Genomic DNA, 17,148 nt, shown 5'->3' with positions numbered 1-17,148 from the left:
ACCCTCTGTCTGTCTGACATAAGCAATCCTAGCAGGTTCCCCAACAGGGAAAGTGAGGCATGTTGCCCCAGAAAGGAAACTCAGCCAGCTGGCATCAGATGGGCCCTACAGAATGTCCTGCTGCATCCCCACTGACACTGCTGCAGTGTGTGAGCACAAGCAGCAAAAACCTAAAGGGATATTGGCTCGTCTTGAAAAAGTAATTTCATTTTATGTCATGACACTGCAAAGTAATTGTGCTCAAAATAACTGGTTTTACTGCCTAAATATGTTTTTAGTACTTGAGCATCCAGGTGGATTCAATTGTGCTTGCAATTTTGCAGACATTAACGAGGGAGACTAAATGACCGAGGCGGGGAAAGAGAACAATGCTGCACTCCTGGGAGACAGCCTGACACACGGACCAGAGCGCAGCACAAGCTCTCGGGAGCCTCAAAGTCTAGACCTGTTTTGACCACTGACTGACATATGTTGTAAAGCTAAGCATGGAAAATAAAACACAACTGTTCTCTGTGTCTTTTACAAAAATAATACTGGCTGAAGTCTTCAACAAGTGTAAACTATCAAATAACAGAAATCACTGACTCCAAAAGAAGCAGGATTACAAACCAAATTCGGTCAGCTTTTAAGAATAAGAACTTCCTTCCTGAGCATCTTTTCCAAAAGCAACATGTGAAACAGCATGAATATAAGCAACACTTGAACTGTTACAAAATACATTAAAAAATAAATTACTTAAATCCAGAAATATTATTCTGATGGGCTAAAGCACACTTAGAAGTTGTATTTATATGTCAGTAACTGTTTACAGGACCATAGCCTTAACTCCAAAAGCCATTTCACTCTTCACAGAAGTTTTCATAAAGAAATAATGTACAAGGCACACTAAACACTGTTGGGCCAAACACATTCTACAGTTTATTACACATATTACATTCTTAAATAAAAATGCGTCACATAACATTTTTGCATAGATATCTTACAATATACCAATTTAAAAAAGAATTATGAAACAGACCAGTAACAAAAATAAATTTTTTCTTCATTAATAATTTTGTAACATTAACATACCACCATCATATAATACAAATAATATTTTTAAATCTTAAGACTTTTTGTACAGCAAAAAAACTGACAAAGTAATATATTTATATATATATATATATATATAAAAAGCTTAAAAAAAATAAAATGTCAAAAAAAGGCAGAACTGAGGGCTACAAGATTGGGTACTTCTGTGATATATTAGAAATACCAGAGTAGGCCTGAGAGAACGTGACCGAGGGCATCTCCAAAATGCACTTGTCAGACACATCTGGTAAAAGAAAAATTATAGTGCAAAATGAAAGTCCTTCAAGCAATGTTGTTTGTTTTTTTGTTTTTGTTTTTGTTTTTTTTTTTTGGTTTTCTTTTTAATAGGGAGCATTCATACATTTTGTTGGTTTTGTTGTTAAACAAAATTTCCGCAAACAAAAATCTAATGTGTGGTAGAGAGCAAGAAAAGTTTCAAAGAACAAAAGGGAAAACAGATCACTTTGAAAAGCAAAAAAAAAAAAAAAAAATCTCAGCCTGCATTATTATTTTTTCAACTAGATGAGCAGACATGCCAAACTAAGGCCTTGTTTCTAAGAGAAAAGCTATTATGGTTTATATGATTTCAAAACCAGGTACTTAAACTGGTGCAAGAACCTTCCTGTAGAGGTATCTTAATTAGTTGAAGCATTTCTTACACTTCAGCTTAACTGCATAGGATGCCAATGCAAACTTGATCCAGGCAATCACATAACAGGTGCAGCTACAAAGTGATTTACTAGACTGATTTTAATGCAGGACAGCTTCCCTGGTAGAGACATGGCCTTGGTAACAAAGTAGTGTTTAAACCAGTGTTTTGATCTACTTCCAGAATCTGACAGGTCTGGGGATTTAAATACAGAGTGATGGGTAAAACATATGTTGCAAAACATAAAGATCAGCCCTTCAGCCATTCAGGCCTTCCAGGGACTGCATGTTAGCTTTTCATTTCCCCGAGAGCCCAACAATAAAGGCTAAAATTCCCATGTTTCTGTCCATTCTAGTTCCCTTTAGTGTGTACATGCGAAGCCCTTATCCCCCTCCCTTCCCACCTCCCCTCCCAATCCCCAAATTTGCAGCCTACTCATTCACAGTACACAGCAACATGTATTTCCCAGCACTGTTGAAAACTTTCCTACAGAAGCTGACATGATTCCCAAAATGCAGTGGCAACAGCTAGTGCCCTCCTTAAATGAAAGCAATAGGCACAGTTGGCTACTAAAAACTGTAAGTCAGTAGCTCAGTTTGCTCTTCTGTGTAGGTATATACAGTATACTGTTGTACATCCACACCCACACAGAGATAGGGTGGAGAACCTGTTTTCTGGCAGTATATAGAAGTTAGGACCAAAGCACTTTAAAAAAAAAGGTAATCAAAGCTTTCATTTTGAAAATCACAGATTGCAACTTCAATTATTACACCAAAAATGCCATCAACAAGCATTAAAGAAAACTATAAAACCCTGTTTCTAAAATGACGCCTGCATTTGAAAGTTTTCAGGTAGGGAAACTCATTCTTGAGGTGATAAAGGCAGTCTACTCCCTGTCTCGACATTTTTATGTATATAATTTATATATACAACTATATCATTATATATATAACTTATATAGCACAAGTATTCTCAAGACTTCTTCCTCTAAGGGAGGACTCTAAGGGAGGAGGAAATTCTCAGCTTTACAACACAGATCTGAGTACCTGGTAGGCCAGATCCTACAGTTCTCACAATGCTAAATCTTGCCACTGAAGGCTGCGCAGAGCTGTGGAGAAGAAAGACTGCAGTAGTCATCCCTAAACTATTAATAAAAAGAGACTCAAGTGTGACAGAAGGAAGAAAAATATCCAAGCTTGATCTGGAAAAGATCATTCATTAAAGTGTAGTTTAAATGCTAATGAAAGGCAGGCAAGACTTGTCAATGTTGGGAGAAAAATATTTCTGTTTTTTTCAAGACAAAGTTAAATAGTTACTGTCAAGCATTGTTTTTCTTTCTTGGTATGTAGATATTTTTACAAGTGCAATTCTATCTGAAATCAGCAAAAAGTTGTTCAGAAGTTCTGGGTTAGAGCATCGCCCAGGATATGAAAGCTCAAAAACAGTCTCACTGGATGGAATGACAGAATTGTCATTGTGTGACTTGCACTTGACAGTGCCAAGTCCTGAATGAAATCAAGAGTAAAAGCCCTTGATCCACTGAGTGCTGGCCTTGTAACATTAAATTATTTACAAAATTCTCCTCTTTTTTTTTTTTAATTTAAAGATTTTGACATACATTAAGAGAAGAGGAAGGGAAACACTTAAGGAAGTTGGACTTCATCAGCTTTGCCAAAAGTACCAATTACCACCTCTTTTGTATACTGACAAATAGTGTGTTAAATAGGAGGAGCAACCTTTATATTAGATACAAACCCCAAACTGTCTAGGGTCAGATAAAAATGAGGGAGAAAGCCTGATTCTGTAGATATCAGAAAGGTCACAACTAAGATATACTCAGTCACTGCAACAAGCATATTGATCAACTCCATTTTAGCTACACACCCTGGTGATTAGTTACTTTTTTATGCCTGAAGTTAAAACAATTCCGAAAGCAAGGACTGAGGGATCCTCTTGCATTCAGATTCTTCTTCCCTGTGTTTTGTCAGTGCTTCCCATGCATTAAGTGAAAATGTGCTACCCCAAGAAAAACAGCAATTCCAAAAAGTCTGAGGAAAAGAAGAATGAATGAAAAAAAAATGTTCACCCTTGTAGAAATATGTTGGCTTTCAGATTTCAGGTCCTGGAAACCATTTCTGAGACATCACATGGGTCTTCCAGTCTAGCAAACTTGTTTCCATAATATCTGGCTGTGACACATATCAAGGTAGGATATTGCTTCAAACTGATTTGCTAAGGATTTGGGTTCTTTTTAGATTTCTTCCTCTCTAGGTCTCCCTCATGAAGAAACCTTATAAAGTTTAACAAGGATGAAACTCTCAGAATTCGAGAAAAAACCTACAGATCTGCCCTACAGTCTGTTTCATCAGCACAAGACTATGAAGAAATAGAACCAGAAAACATTTAATAAGTAAAAGCTGTGAAATGAATCATAGAAATACAGAAAAAATAAAATTGGAAGGTACTTCTGGAGGTCACCAAATCCAACATTCAATCCTTTGTTTAGTGAGATCAGACTGCTCAGGGCCTCGTCCAAGACACTGAAAGAATCTAGAATTTCACTTCAGTTGCTAGTTTAGCCAGGTAATGTAATTGTCTAGACTGAGTACTAGCTACTGAAAAAGAACAACTCAGAGATAATGAAAAATACTCTGGATTCTGCCATCCACTTTTAGACCAATCTCTATAAAATATATCTGATATTTTATGTTGCTCTTTATCTCCTAAGGGGAAAACCAAACAGAACAAAGATGCACTGAAGTGCAGTTTTAGTGTAAGAAGTGACTAAAATACAGCATCACGTCTTCATATTTGATATAGTAAAAATGAAACAATATTTTTTTTAGTTCAAAGTGAACCATCAATGATCATGTCGAGAAAAACTGAATCTTGCTAGCTAGGGCTCAAGCTGGTGGTACAGAAGTATATTTTTATAAGCATATTTTTATGCACAGATTTGGCAAATTTGATTAGAAAACTATTTATAACAGTGCTTCCTAAATTAATTTTTATTGGTCAGTTTTCAAAATAGAATCTTGACTTTAAGTTGTCTCAGATAATGGAAAAATCCAGAATAAATATATTTTATCAACACTGTCACATACAAAGCATATATTGACCTGGAATATTCTGTCTTGGTCTCCCCAGTCACTAAAATGATTGACATATGGGAGCAAGTCTAGCAGAGATTCACCACGAAGGCAGTGGAACACATGATGGATGAAGAGAGGCTGAGAGACATGATGCAGCCTTAGGAAGAGAAGGGTAAGTGTAGATCTTATTGCTATCTCCAAATACCTAACCAAGACTGTAGAGAAGAAGCCAGACTCTTCTTGGAGGTGCACAGTGGAAGAGGCCTGAAAACAGGTTTGAACATGAAAAATTCCTACTTGACACACAGATTTTTGGAATTATTTTTTTTCTTTTACCATGAAAGTGGTTAAATATTGGAACAGCTTGGACAGACAGATTGCAGAATTTCCATTCTTGAGGATATTTAAAACTCAGCTGAATACAGTCATGAGCAACCAGCTCAAGTTGGAGGTTGGCTAAGATGGCCTCTGGAGGCCCCTTTCCACATGCAGGATTCTATGATTGACTGTTCTGATCCAAAATATTATTTAGCTAATCACAAAAACTCACAATTATTTTAGTTGCTTCCTCTGTGTACACTATTTTGGGAGACTTTCAGGTCAATCTCTTTTCATCCTATAGTTCCATAACCTTGGAAACTACTATCTGATTTTCTTATAATGGCTCCTCTTTTGCAAATAGGCATAAATCTCACATTGAAGGAAACAAGGTAAAGGTTCTCCTTTCTACAGCTGGATAACTGTCCTCAACTGTCACCAAATTTATGGGTTTGCTTTCAAGAAGCCTTACACAGAGCCTTTCCTCTTTAGCCTGATTCTACTCATAATTTACAGAGAGAGAACAACTGTACAACTTTAGCAAGGAGACACAGGCCCAAAAAGGAACTAGCTATAACAGACTACACAAGTTTGAAGTGTACAGCTTAAAATATCTGCAAAGAAACAAAACTTGTCATTGCAAAAAAAAACCCAATCCTGGAATGTGTCACTCTTTATGCCTTTCCAAAATGGAGACTCCTTCTATAAAATACCGAAGTTATGGTTCAAAATTTTAATAATGAATACAACACTTGCATATAAGCACCCAAAAACTAAAGTCAAGAGATTGACTGGGTACACCATATATACAGCTGAAAAATATCACCCTTTTCAAACATAAGAGGTGGTTTCAAAGCTCAAATTTTGGCTTCAGAGTTGAAGACCTGCTACAAAGCCTGAGAAACCTGAAATCTGCCTTTTACCCCCCTTTTTTCTACATTTTTTAGGCTATTTGTATCCAGGATTTAGATGTAGGCCTGCCTTTTGAACAAAGTAAAGATATATTTCAGCATTTTTTCCCTTGGGGCCCTTGTTCTGGTATATTTAAATAAGATGCCAACAAGACTGTAAATGACAACTGGAACTAAAAAACAGTCTTGCTTGACTTTTTCCAATTTAAATAGAGTCTGGTGCTTAAAGCATCACTTAATAATTAAGGTTGTATACTACTGATAGCACGCCTAAAGGCAGGTGTGTTCAGAGAGCAAAGGAGGATATTTATGCAGGTTCACAGCCAATGAATATCCTAGTGGAGAATTTGAGAGCATAAATTTTAGGACACTACAGTAAAGAAATTCAAGGATTCTCTTATACTTTTTTTTATCTAATGCACTCACTGGATGCTCTACAGTTTCACACAGCTGAGGTTTCAGTTCCCATTAGACATCTTCCTGAGGGGCAGCAGAGGTGCAGCACTAATCTCTGCTCTCTGGTGACCAGTGACAGGATCCAAGGGAATGGGATGAAGCTGTGTCAGGGGAGGTTCAGGCTGGACATTAGGAAAAAGTTCTTCTCCCAGAAGGTGATCAGACACCAGAAAAGGCTCCCCAGGGAAGTGGTCACAGCCCCAAGCCAGCCAGAGCTCAAGGAGCATTTGGACAACACTCTCAGGCACATGGTGGGATTCTTGGGATGTCCTGCACAGGGCCAGAAGTTGGACTTGATGATCCTTGTGGGTCCCTTACAACTCAGGACACTCTGTGGTTCTGTGATCTGGCAGGATGCTCTATTTGTTCCAACACAAATTGGATTCTAGGGCCCTCAGTCCCAGTGGAACAGCTGGGTGGAATGGCCATAGGAAGTATGCAAATACAGAAGTAGAGAAATACGAGATTGTCAGCAAGCAGTGCTCTGCAATTTTTAAATGTATACATATATATATATATATAAGCATATATATATACACATATAGAGTATAGTTAGTTTTAAATCTTTGGAATAAATTCAAATTTTTCTTCTCTCTCTTTCTTTCTGACTTTCTTTCACTCTCTCTCATGCTCTTATCATGAATATTACATCATTGCCCCTAAAAGATGGTTAGATTTTGGTCCATATTTCATGCCATATGGGCCAGACATCGTATTTCCCCCCTGTCCCCAAAGTGTTCAGTTGACAGTCACAGTGTTTTGTGAAAACTGTGAGGAAAACCAGCATCTTTTGAATAAATTCAATCTCTCACTGGAACCAAAGGTTGCAAAATGCTGAGAATTCAAGTGCCAAGGATCCCGGTGACGGCTCTTAAAAACATCTATTGAGTTTCTTGTTTGCTCTTTTTTCCCCTTGGAGTACAATTTTACCTCCCAAAACATAAATTAAGGGAAATATTTAACAGTCAATGAGTCAAAACAGTCAAAGAAGGGCAGTTGGCTAATACATTATAAAAGAGCAGCAACCATTTGTGGACCACACGCTATTTTGTTTCATTTCTAGACACATCTTGTAGGGATGGTCCGAGAATATACAAAATATACAACCTAATGACCGCCTGCCTGCTTGCATAGGCCATTTCCATGGTCCTAAATGCAGTCTTTGGAGTCAGGGCCAGTGCCAAATAGGTTCAAATACAAGTTATGGCAATACATTTTTTTAGGGTTTTTTTTCCTTTTGTAATGAAGACTTTAATCCACTTTGAGCCAAAGAAATCAAATTATCAATATGACGGAAGGGTGAGCATGAGACCTCCACTTCTCCTTGATGATTCACACCGTAGGCCAAAATGGACCTCTAGGTTAGTAATACTTTGGACCAATCATTTGGAAATGCCTCACTGCTGTATGTAAAATCCAATCCCTTCCTTCACCGCTCACATGGTTACATTTTTTCATATAGGAGTGGGCTACAGCATCAACTTGATGAACAGAAAAGCAGGACTTTGATATTTTCTTTAACGGGCTAATGCTGAATGAAGCCATTGTACTTGGAAGAGGTTCTTGATTTCCTACTCAGAGACTGGAGTAGGATTTTTGGCTTGGGGGTTGTTTTTTGTGTGTAAGATGCTCAACAAACAGATTTAAATTAAAACATCTGCAGGTGCTCTTTACAGAAACAAAAGGCTAATGTTTTAAATTGGTCAATAGAAGAACTGCAAGAAAAAGCAACATAATTCACCACTAAATCATTGTGGGTTGTGGCTAATCTGCTCACATGATGTGGAAAGAATCCTGTAGTCATGCCTGTGTGGCCAGTCCCAGACTGATATCCAGGTGAAGACAAGGAGTTCTGAAGATCACTTGTTTGTGGAGAAAAGAGAAAAAAGGTTTAAGCTTCCAAACAAGTTTTTAAAGTTTTTTGTTCAAAAAATAAACAAGAAGTCCTAGCTATGGCAATAAGGTGAGGCTTACAGAGATATTAGGTGCTGTATCTCAGGGGTTTATCCCTTGGCTACTTAGCCATCGTGGCAGCAGCTTCCAGAGTCCCTAGTGCATATGTTGTGCAATTGCCAAAAAAAAATAAAATAAAAACAACCAACAAAAATATAATCCTCCATGAAGTCTACATAAACTCAGGCCAAAAAGAGGATGTTTGTGTCACAAGTGTCACTCCACAGTCTACTGCCATTAAGGCCACTGGTATTGACTTAAAAGGATCTCAACAGCTCAGTTCTGGGAAGAAGAACCAAAACCAAGACAGGTCAAAGTGTCTGTGAGAAGTCTGATGCACTGAAAATTAGGAATTCTCAGAGAAAGAACAAAAAAACCAAAAGGTTAATTTTGGCTACCAAACTGGGATTTGGTTTTCTAGGTCATTGTTTTCACCCCATCTATTTAAAAAGAAAGTTAGTGCTACAAATATGCAACTTCAAGACGACATATTCTTCTACTGAGTTGCACTGAGAAGCAAGTTAGATAAGCCCCTCTTACTGCCGTCCACCTGCAGGGAAGCCTCCTCTGTTTTCTTTGATTTCCACTGGCAAAAACAGGAAACAAATCCAAGAGGGATGAAGTACTGTAAGTAATTGTTCTTTTTCACTGACTTCACCTCTATACCATTTCCTTGCCTGCATCTTCTCCCATCCAGCTGGGGCAAGGCATAAAAGAACCGATGTAGGTACTGAAGTGTAACTGGGAACATGACACTGTGAGCATGTGGTCCCTGTACAGAGGGTTACACGGGATCAAGTTCTCTTCTCCTGTAAGGTAGCACGTTGTAACTTGAGTTCCACTTTCATCTCACAACACTTAGCCCAGATGACATCCATGCCAAGCTGACTGATATTTAGATGTGTCTCTTCATGTGGAGGGCGAGGTGATCCGACCTGGAAAAACATCTGCAACATAAAGCAAGCAGGAAATGAAATAAGTATAGGATTCTGGAAAACAGGGATTCTGCTTCTTCCTTGTTATGTACAGGAGAAAATACATATCCCAGTTTAGAGACATTCCTGGAGCTATCCATGGATTGCCACCAAAACCTGTGTGATTGACCGCTGTGACCACAGATAGGCAACTATCCTGGCTCTTCAGCACCTAAAGAGATTACTTTTATACCTTCCCTGTTCCTCTCCCTCTCACTTCTTTCACTGAGTCAGATATCAGGGAAGAGTGCTCATCTATGCAGCTGTACTATAAAACCAAATATTCAGCATGCATGTGTTTGCATATTAAAAAAATAATTAAAACAAATCACTTTAATTCAGCAACACCATTTTTAAGAATACCAGCTTTCTCAAGTGCCCACTCCTTGCAAAAAGCACCAAAGAATGATGCTAGTTTTGAAAGCTGAATTCTCATTTCTAACTCCAAACTGGAAGGAAATCTGGCTCAGAGTTTGGAGGCTAACAATCCATCGGGGTTCATATCTCTCCCTTCCTCTCAGCTGGGAATCTGGGTGGTAATATGTGGATTCTGATGAATATTATCTCCCTGAAGGATGTTGACAGAAAATATTATGCCTATTTTATAAGAGTGACAATTGAAAGACAGAGAAGGCAAGGAAGCTGTAAATCACACAGGTGTGGTAAAACCAGAGGAAAAAAAAGAAAGCCAGGACTTGAGATTTCAACTTCTGTTCTTTATCCACAAAGACTTTCCCATCTCATAATAAAACATAATGTTTTGTAATTCTGAACATATAGCTGGATCCTGATGAGATAGACTCCCTGGCCATTAGATATGGGATTGAAAGCACCAATCCATTACACCCACCATCACAGTGCCATTTCAGATAGGACAGCACCGGCAGCAAACCACAGGAGAAGCAGGCAGTGGTTCTGGCTCCTACCCCACAGCTCTAAAATGGAGCCTGTCACAGTGGCAGGACTCAGACACACTCAGAAATTAAACTTCTACTAGAAACTTCAGCTGAGCATTTAAAATCAGGAGGTTTTCAAGTTCCCTGCAAATTCTGGCTTACCTTCTTTCCACCTTAAGCCACAAGATACTGGCTTATTTATTTTAAAAACATTTACTACAAATATCACACCAACCCCCATATACCTGTGGCTTTTGAGTAAACTGGTTCTGTAGGCTCCAAGAACACTAGGAAAAGCTACTTACAGAACTGATTTGCCTGGCATGTCTTTTCAGTGCTCCACAGAACTAGAGTATAAAGCAGCCACCAATAATGGTCTGAAGAATATCCAAATGGCTTATTGCAAGAATCAAGATAGCTCATATATGGGCACCAAGTGCATTTTTTAAAAAGCAGTAGTTGAGTGTTTTGTAGTTTTCAGAAAGAAGAAGCAGAAGAACAAAGTGAACAACCCCCCCCAAAAGCTAATAATGATAGATTAAAAAAAGAACAGTCAATCTAAACACCCAAAGGATAAACAACCTAAGCAGAGAAAGGCTGAGAAAGAGAACTATAAAAATGAAACTATTTTAAATAGTTTCATTTCTGTCCTGCTGAAGTATTCCACTGCACATGTGATCAGTCAGCATCTACATACAGAAATGGGTGATCAAGAGGTACATTTTTAAGACAAAGAAACCTTAAAACAAGACAACTTCCACAAGAAAAGTCATTTACTCATCTTCTGTGAATGAGCAATGAGCATAGCTCTGCTCAAGTCATCTCTTCTCTACTTGCAGGGCTTACAAGGGAGTTAATACCTTCAGAATGGCAAAAATGAGACTTCAAATAGGATGGAGGAGGCATTCCCCCGAGGTCCTACATGAGGCACAGCAAGGCACTCGTGAATCTGACACTGGACACTGGGCTTTCAACACAGCAGGCTCTGCACAGCGAAAATTTTCTAGCCCTAGAGTGACAAAATACATCCTTGGGCCAATGTCTCTCTCATCAGTCTTAAACTGAGAAAGCAGCATGCTCTGGCTACAAGGGCTGCCAAAACAAAACAACAGCTTGAGTGGCTGCCAAAAAGACATGCACCAGCTGGCACTTCAGCCTAGGACTAGTCGTAAGACCCCCACCCAAGCACAGCTTTTCCTCTCCAGTTGTCTCTTTTACAGATGCAACCCAGGAAAGTGTATGCTGAGTCACACCACAGCCAGATCTGTTAAAATTATAGATTCAGTACATTCCTTCACATCAGTAACTACCATATTAGCACCCATAATATTTTTATAGGTAATAAAATGGTGCCATATTTGCTAGTTTATAGCTAATAAAGTGGTACAATACTAATTCTTCACATTCTCCCGCTGACTAATTTGATTATTTCTATCTCTTGGTAAGGCTGGTGGATGTGGATATTTATTTTCAACTGTAAAACAGTCCATACAAAATTTTTGCAGCTAAATCACACTGTCAAAAATCCTATTGATTACTGGACACACTTCTTTTTTTTTCTTTCTGGGACTAGAGGCAGCAGTGGAAGAGGCTCCACAGGATAAGCTGTCAAAGGAAACTACTCTTCAGAAATCAAGGAACAGGGGCTTGCTGGTCTCTAGTCCTGCCCATGGCATGAGACTTTGCTCTGCACCTCTGGCTCTACACCTCTTTCAGTTCCAGACCAGCTCTGCACATCACACGTGGGCCCATCACAGCCTTCTCTATCATCCCCCCTCAGTCTAGCTCTTCCTAGAAAGAACAGTTTATGCTAGAATAAGACACTCTAATTATAAAACTCATGCAGGGATGTGTGATACACAAATTCCCTGCTCCCAGACATGATTCCTTCCTTTCTCTTTTTGCTGTATCTCCTTAGCAACACAATACTGCTTGGCACTGAAGCCTCTGAAGGAGGAAAAAGGGAAGGTAAGTACAATGAGAGAGAATATATTGCTCAGCCATCTTTCCTACCAGCTGTAGATTTTCCACTGTGGGATGTGTTCATTCCAGCTAAGTGCACTCTCAGCTTGCTATCAACAAGGAAACCATGAGCACATGTGCACATATGCAGAGAAGAATATGCATCCCAACAGTCTGGCACTAAGCTGCTGTCTCCTAAACACCTATTTATCCAGAACCAGCAAGTGCCACTACCCTGTCAAACTCTTCCCCTTGAAGTGCTGAGGGCTTGCACAGTGTGAGGAACAACCCTAGCCTGCATTTCTGAAGAGCAAAATTCCTGGAGAATGCTAACAACCAGCATAACCCTGGCATCTGGAAGGCACTAAGGACTTTCCTGGGGTGCCTTCCACACCACTTTAGCCTTTTCTTTGTTCTCTCCTGCTGCCACAAAGCCACACACCACTTGCAGTACATATGATGTTACTCAAAGCAGTGGTAGTTTGCCAGCTGTGACTAACAATGTGATCTGTGGGCTGCATGGTGTTGGGATAGGGCTGGGACAGCAGGAGAAGAGAATCTCATCTTATCTCTTTTGTTATAAAATTTACTTATACACAGAGGACATTAATACTCCTTTGACATTGGTCAGAGGGTGAGAGACACAAGCACATCTAAAAACAGTCTTGGAAGGGAACTGCAGCCAGACTGTGTGAACATCATGCCCCTCTGCTATCTGAATCACCCCTTCCATGCTCTGTTTGCCAAGATACAGCCTTCAGCTCTGAACAACAGGCACAGGATTTGTGCTACATCAGTGTTGTTAAAACAGCTCCAATCAGCTCCTTAAAACCTAACAAGGCAGCATGTCTGAGAGAGTGGTCACAGCTTCTGCTGATAACAGGGAGTGCAATAAAGAGTAGCAGTTCAAATACAGAGAAACTGTTCTCCAGCTGGAACCCTGGCTCAGGAAGGCACATCTTTAAAAGCCTGCCTAAATGGCTAAAGGCAGTTTTGGGCTCATGTTTCAGTGCTTGCTTGAGGTGACCTCTGCAGTAGGTGGTAGCAAAGAGGCCTGAGAATGAGAAAAAAATGAAAAACAGTAGTATGGCAGAGTGGGGTAAAAGAACAGGCACTGTCACTCTAAAAGCTTGTAACAATTAACTGGGGGAATAAGGACAAATCTGCCTCCTATCACCACACACAAATAGTACGGGCATAGCGTTTAACAGTGCACAATCCCCAGCACTCTAAATTTTATTAATAATGTTTTCCCTTCATCTACAGATTCAGCAGAAGAGCAAAAATGCATTAGATGATTACAGGAATATATCTCTTGACTGCAGTGACTGAGTTTGCTGCCAAAGAGAAAAGCCAGGTAGAAAGGGATAATATGTGGAGGGAGAATAATGAACACTTAACAAATGGCTGAAAGAGACCAAGGAGTTGAAAATACCAGCTGTATTTCTCTAGATCTCTGCTAAAAATATTGTTTGTCCTGACACAGAAACCCTAGGGCTGTATGTGTGTGTGTGTTTGTGGGGCCACTCGAGGAAAGAAAAGAGAAAGGCAATGCTTTACATTTAAAACAGAGGATATAATTGTTCTCATTCACAGAAGTGCTTAAACAAAAGCAGAACTGCAGAGGTCCCTACTTGGCTTATCCTGTCCCTCATTCTAAGCAAACAAAAGATGATCCAGGGATAAAACAAAAGATAATCCAAGAGGAAGCCCTCCCTGGGGGAAGGGGGACGGGAAGAGGGGAGACAAGGGCAGAAGAGCACTTAAGGAGATGAAGCTCTTGGAAAGACAGGATGTGAAAATGATCAAATTTCCTTCCCATAAAAGGATGGGGTCCCTTGTTTATGTCCCACACATCCTCTCTCCACGCATATTCTCTGTTGGTCTGGTGAACCCACAGGCTTCCTAAAGGCTTTATTGTATTACAAAACGTTTCCTTATCACAGTCGAGAACCTTAGTGCTGCATTAAAAAGATGGGTAATTTTCTTAAGCCTCTTTTAAAAATATATATAAAAAGGATTAGCTGGATAACATGTTCAGATGCAAGCACATTATTTGATTACTCAGTAGTGGATCCAGGTTTCACCCAGGGCACTGCCAATCTTCAGCTGGGGGGGTGAGTGGGGGAGAAGTGCTCATTGTTCGATGCTGTCAGTGCTGTCAAGAGTCATTACAGGGGTAATTGCTTTTGCTCCACCCTGATTTCTTATCAGTTGGGATTGGGGATGTGGAAAAGGGTGTTCTTTTGGTTTTGTTTCTAAATTGAAAGAACCCAGCTTTCAAAAACGCTCAGCACCAAGCAAGGACGAGCAGATTTTTCAGAGCAGCTCAGTATTTACTGAAGCAGCTGGAGCGGTGAGGCTGCAGCAACGAGCCGCGGTGAGAGCTGCAAGGGCGGCTCTGGCAGGAGCTGCTCAGCTCACACCACATTTCCGAGTCCCAGAGCGCTGCTGCTGCTGCTGACAGGCTCCTCGGGAACCTCGGCCCGTGCACCTGTCAGGCTTTCACATCTGGGCCCTCTCACAATGAAGGTGCAGAGTATCTCCCACTTCAAAGAGATGTCAAGAGTGAGATTTAAAACTGTAGGAAAAGATTCACTAATTAGCAGGAATGTGCAGAGATCATTGATCTTCACAAAACAACCCCCTGAACTTGAACGGTAAAATGTGTCTAAATCGCTCTTGGGCTTTTGAGAATGGTGCCCTTTGTTGTCTTTTCTTTAGGAGCCCTGGAGTCAGTGCTGAGAGAAGACAACCATGTTATGGAAACTGAATGCTTTTTCCCTAAAGGTTTCTTATAGATTTGGGCCACTTGTGGCACACAGCCACACACTCCCCATTCCTCCTGCCATACACCAATGTTTTTGTGAGGCCCACCCTGCCAAAATGTGGGTAGCCAGCAGTGGTGCTTGGGGTAGTCCTTGAAGCAGAGCAAATAGAGGGAGCTTTGCCTTTGTGAGCACAGCAGGCTTACAGGATCAGGAGACAGAAAGCTGGGGAGATGCTTTGTGGAGAGGTCCATCACTGAAATGGTCTAAGGCCCTCTGGATGTCTTCTCTGCTTTAAGAGTATTAACAAGACCTGCCCTATGAACTGAATCCTGTGCCCACAACAGACACCAGTAGGGTTCAGTCAGGCCTACACCTGGTCCTACATGTTGTTGTGTGCTGGGGGATTAGACTGCTTAGGAAGAATTCCCCATCTGCCAGCCTGCCTGGCCACTAAGGCAGAGAGGACAGGAGCTGAGCAGAGGGTTCCTCCATGGTTCAGGGGTCCAGGCAGTGGGACAGAAGGGGCCTCTCTGCTGGGAGCCAGGTCTCTTGTCACTAGGAGCTGGCAGCTCCATGCTAGTCACAAAAGTCCACAGGTTTCTTGAACACCATGCTAGGAGCTGCATTACCTGTCACAATGGTTGCATTTAAAGGGCTTTGCACCCGTGTGCTTTCTGTAATGCCTCGTGAGCTCGTCGCTCCGTGCAAAACGCCACTCGCACCCTTCCCACGAGCACTTGTAAGGCTTCTCACCTGCAGGGGGGAGGAGAGAACAGTCAGCGCGGCAGCAGCAGCATTACTGAGCACTCAACTTCAAAGCCCCGTGTCCTCCCACCCTGCCTCTAACCCATTCGAGTCAGTTAGCCCTTCACACAATTCATGGTCAGCGTGGCATGCAAATAACTTAGGGCTTGTATACTGGGGATAGTTCCAGTCCAGATTTTACCACAGCTAAAATTCTCGCACAACCTTTTATCTTGTTTCTAACAAAACCAGCCAGCTGGCCTTTGAAGAAGCCTTAAGAGTGTCCTCAAATGTCTAAGCAGCTGTGTGGTTGAAGCTTGATTTTCAAACAGCTTTTCAGCTCACTCCAACCTTGTCAGATGTATTACTGCAGTATTTGAGTGATTGTATTAACACCTGGACACTGAGTGACTGAGTGCACTACTGCTGAGTGACCACCACTACTGCATCACACGCTTTACCCCGATTCTATTTACCCCTTGTGATTCTGTTTACCCCTTGTGTGGCCAGCCTCACATCTGCTCCCCTCAAGCATTCATGCCTGCTGTCCCCAAGGACTGCACCTTTTTTACTTGCTTCTGACAACAAAATCTACTCCTGGGACCGAGAAATTATGTGAGAGGATACATTTTTATTTCTTTGAATTGGCTGGTCCTTCAGGCTTCTTGCACTACACCTTCATCAGCTGTTATTCTGCCCTAAAATATTAACAATACCATTGAAGGCAGTGAAATGGTGTAGTGGTAAGACAAGAGAGATTCTAGTCTGCTGGTAGGAGTTGGACTCAATGATTCTTGTGGGTCCCTTCCAACTCAGGATATTTCATGATTCTGTGCTCATATCTAACTATCTCCTAATGCACATCAGTCTCTGCAGATCAAAGTCTGCGTGGTGTAACATCTGTGGAGTCATTAACACTTTCTGTTGAAGAATCCCAAATCATGACTCCCTTTTCCTTTTCAGTGCGCATGCATTGGTGTGCATTCAAATTTAACATCTCCCCACACAAGAAATGCTCCAGTGCATCTCCTCCTATAGAAACTCCATGTCACTCTTCCCCATGCAGTCAGTTGAGATAAAAGTCAGACAGAAATCACTTTCGCTACCAAGCTTTTAAGTGGATTATTACTTATTTATTTGTTCTTAAAATTGCTAAGAAGGTAATCTTAAAAAACCCACCACAGACCACACTGAGGCTGCAATCTCTAGGCCAGTCACATGAAACAATCAGTTGACCACAGCAAAGACACAGATTGCTATATTTAGTGTGTCTATTCAGCAAGTATAAGAGTGAGATCTGGATATGGGAAACCTATGTATATCATGATGATTAACTGGAGAGGCAAAAAGA

General features: G+C 40.7%; 1 protein-coding gene across 2 annotated transcripts in view; it reads right to left on the bottom strand.

Moving 5' to 3' along the window:
• Positions 1-895: 895 nt before the first annotated feature.
• Positions 896-17,148, bottom strand: part of KLF7 (KLF transcription factor 7) — a 65,686-nt gene continuing 49,433 nt past the window's right edge. For both annotated transcript variants that reach the window (XM_071434704.1, XM_071434702.1), the window contains 2 exons: positions 15,683-15,806; positions 896-9,397 (listed from right to left, as the gene is read on the bottom strand). In XM_071434704.1, coding sequence (XP_071290805.1) covers positions 9,346-9,397; positions 15,683-15,806 — 176 coding nt within the window. In that variant the 3' untranslated portion in view covers positions 896-9,345. The remainder of the gene's footprint in view (positions 9,398-15,682; positions 15,807-17,148) is intronic.

Source organism: Agelaius tricolor, unplaced genomic scaffold, assembly GCF_023055355.1.
Source record: "Agelaius tricolor isolate 1412-34295 unplaced genomic scaffold, bAgeTri1.0.p SCAF_10, whole genome shotgun sequence".
Classification (NCBI taxonomy): Eukaryota; Metazoa; Chordata; class Aves; order Passeriformes; family Icteridae; genus Agelaius; species Agelaius tricolor.
This window is presented reverse-complemented; position numbering and strand designations above follow the sequence as displayed.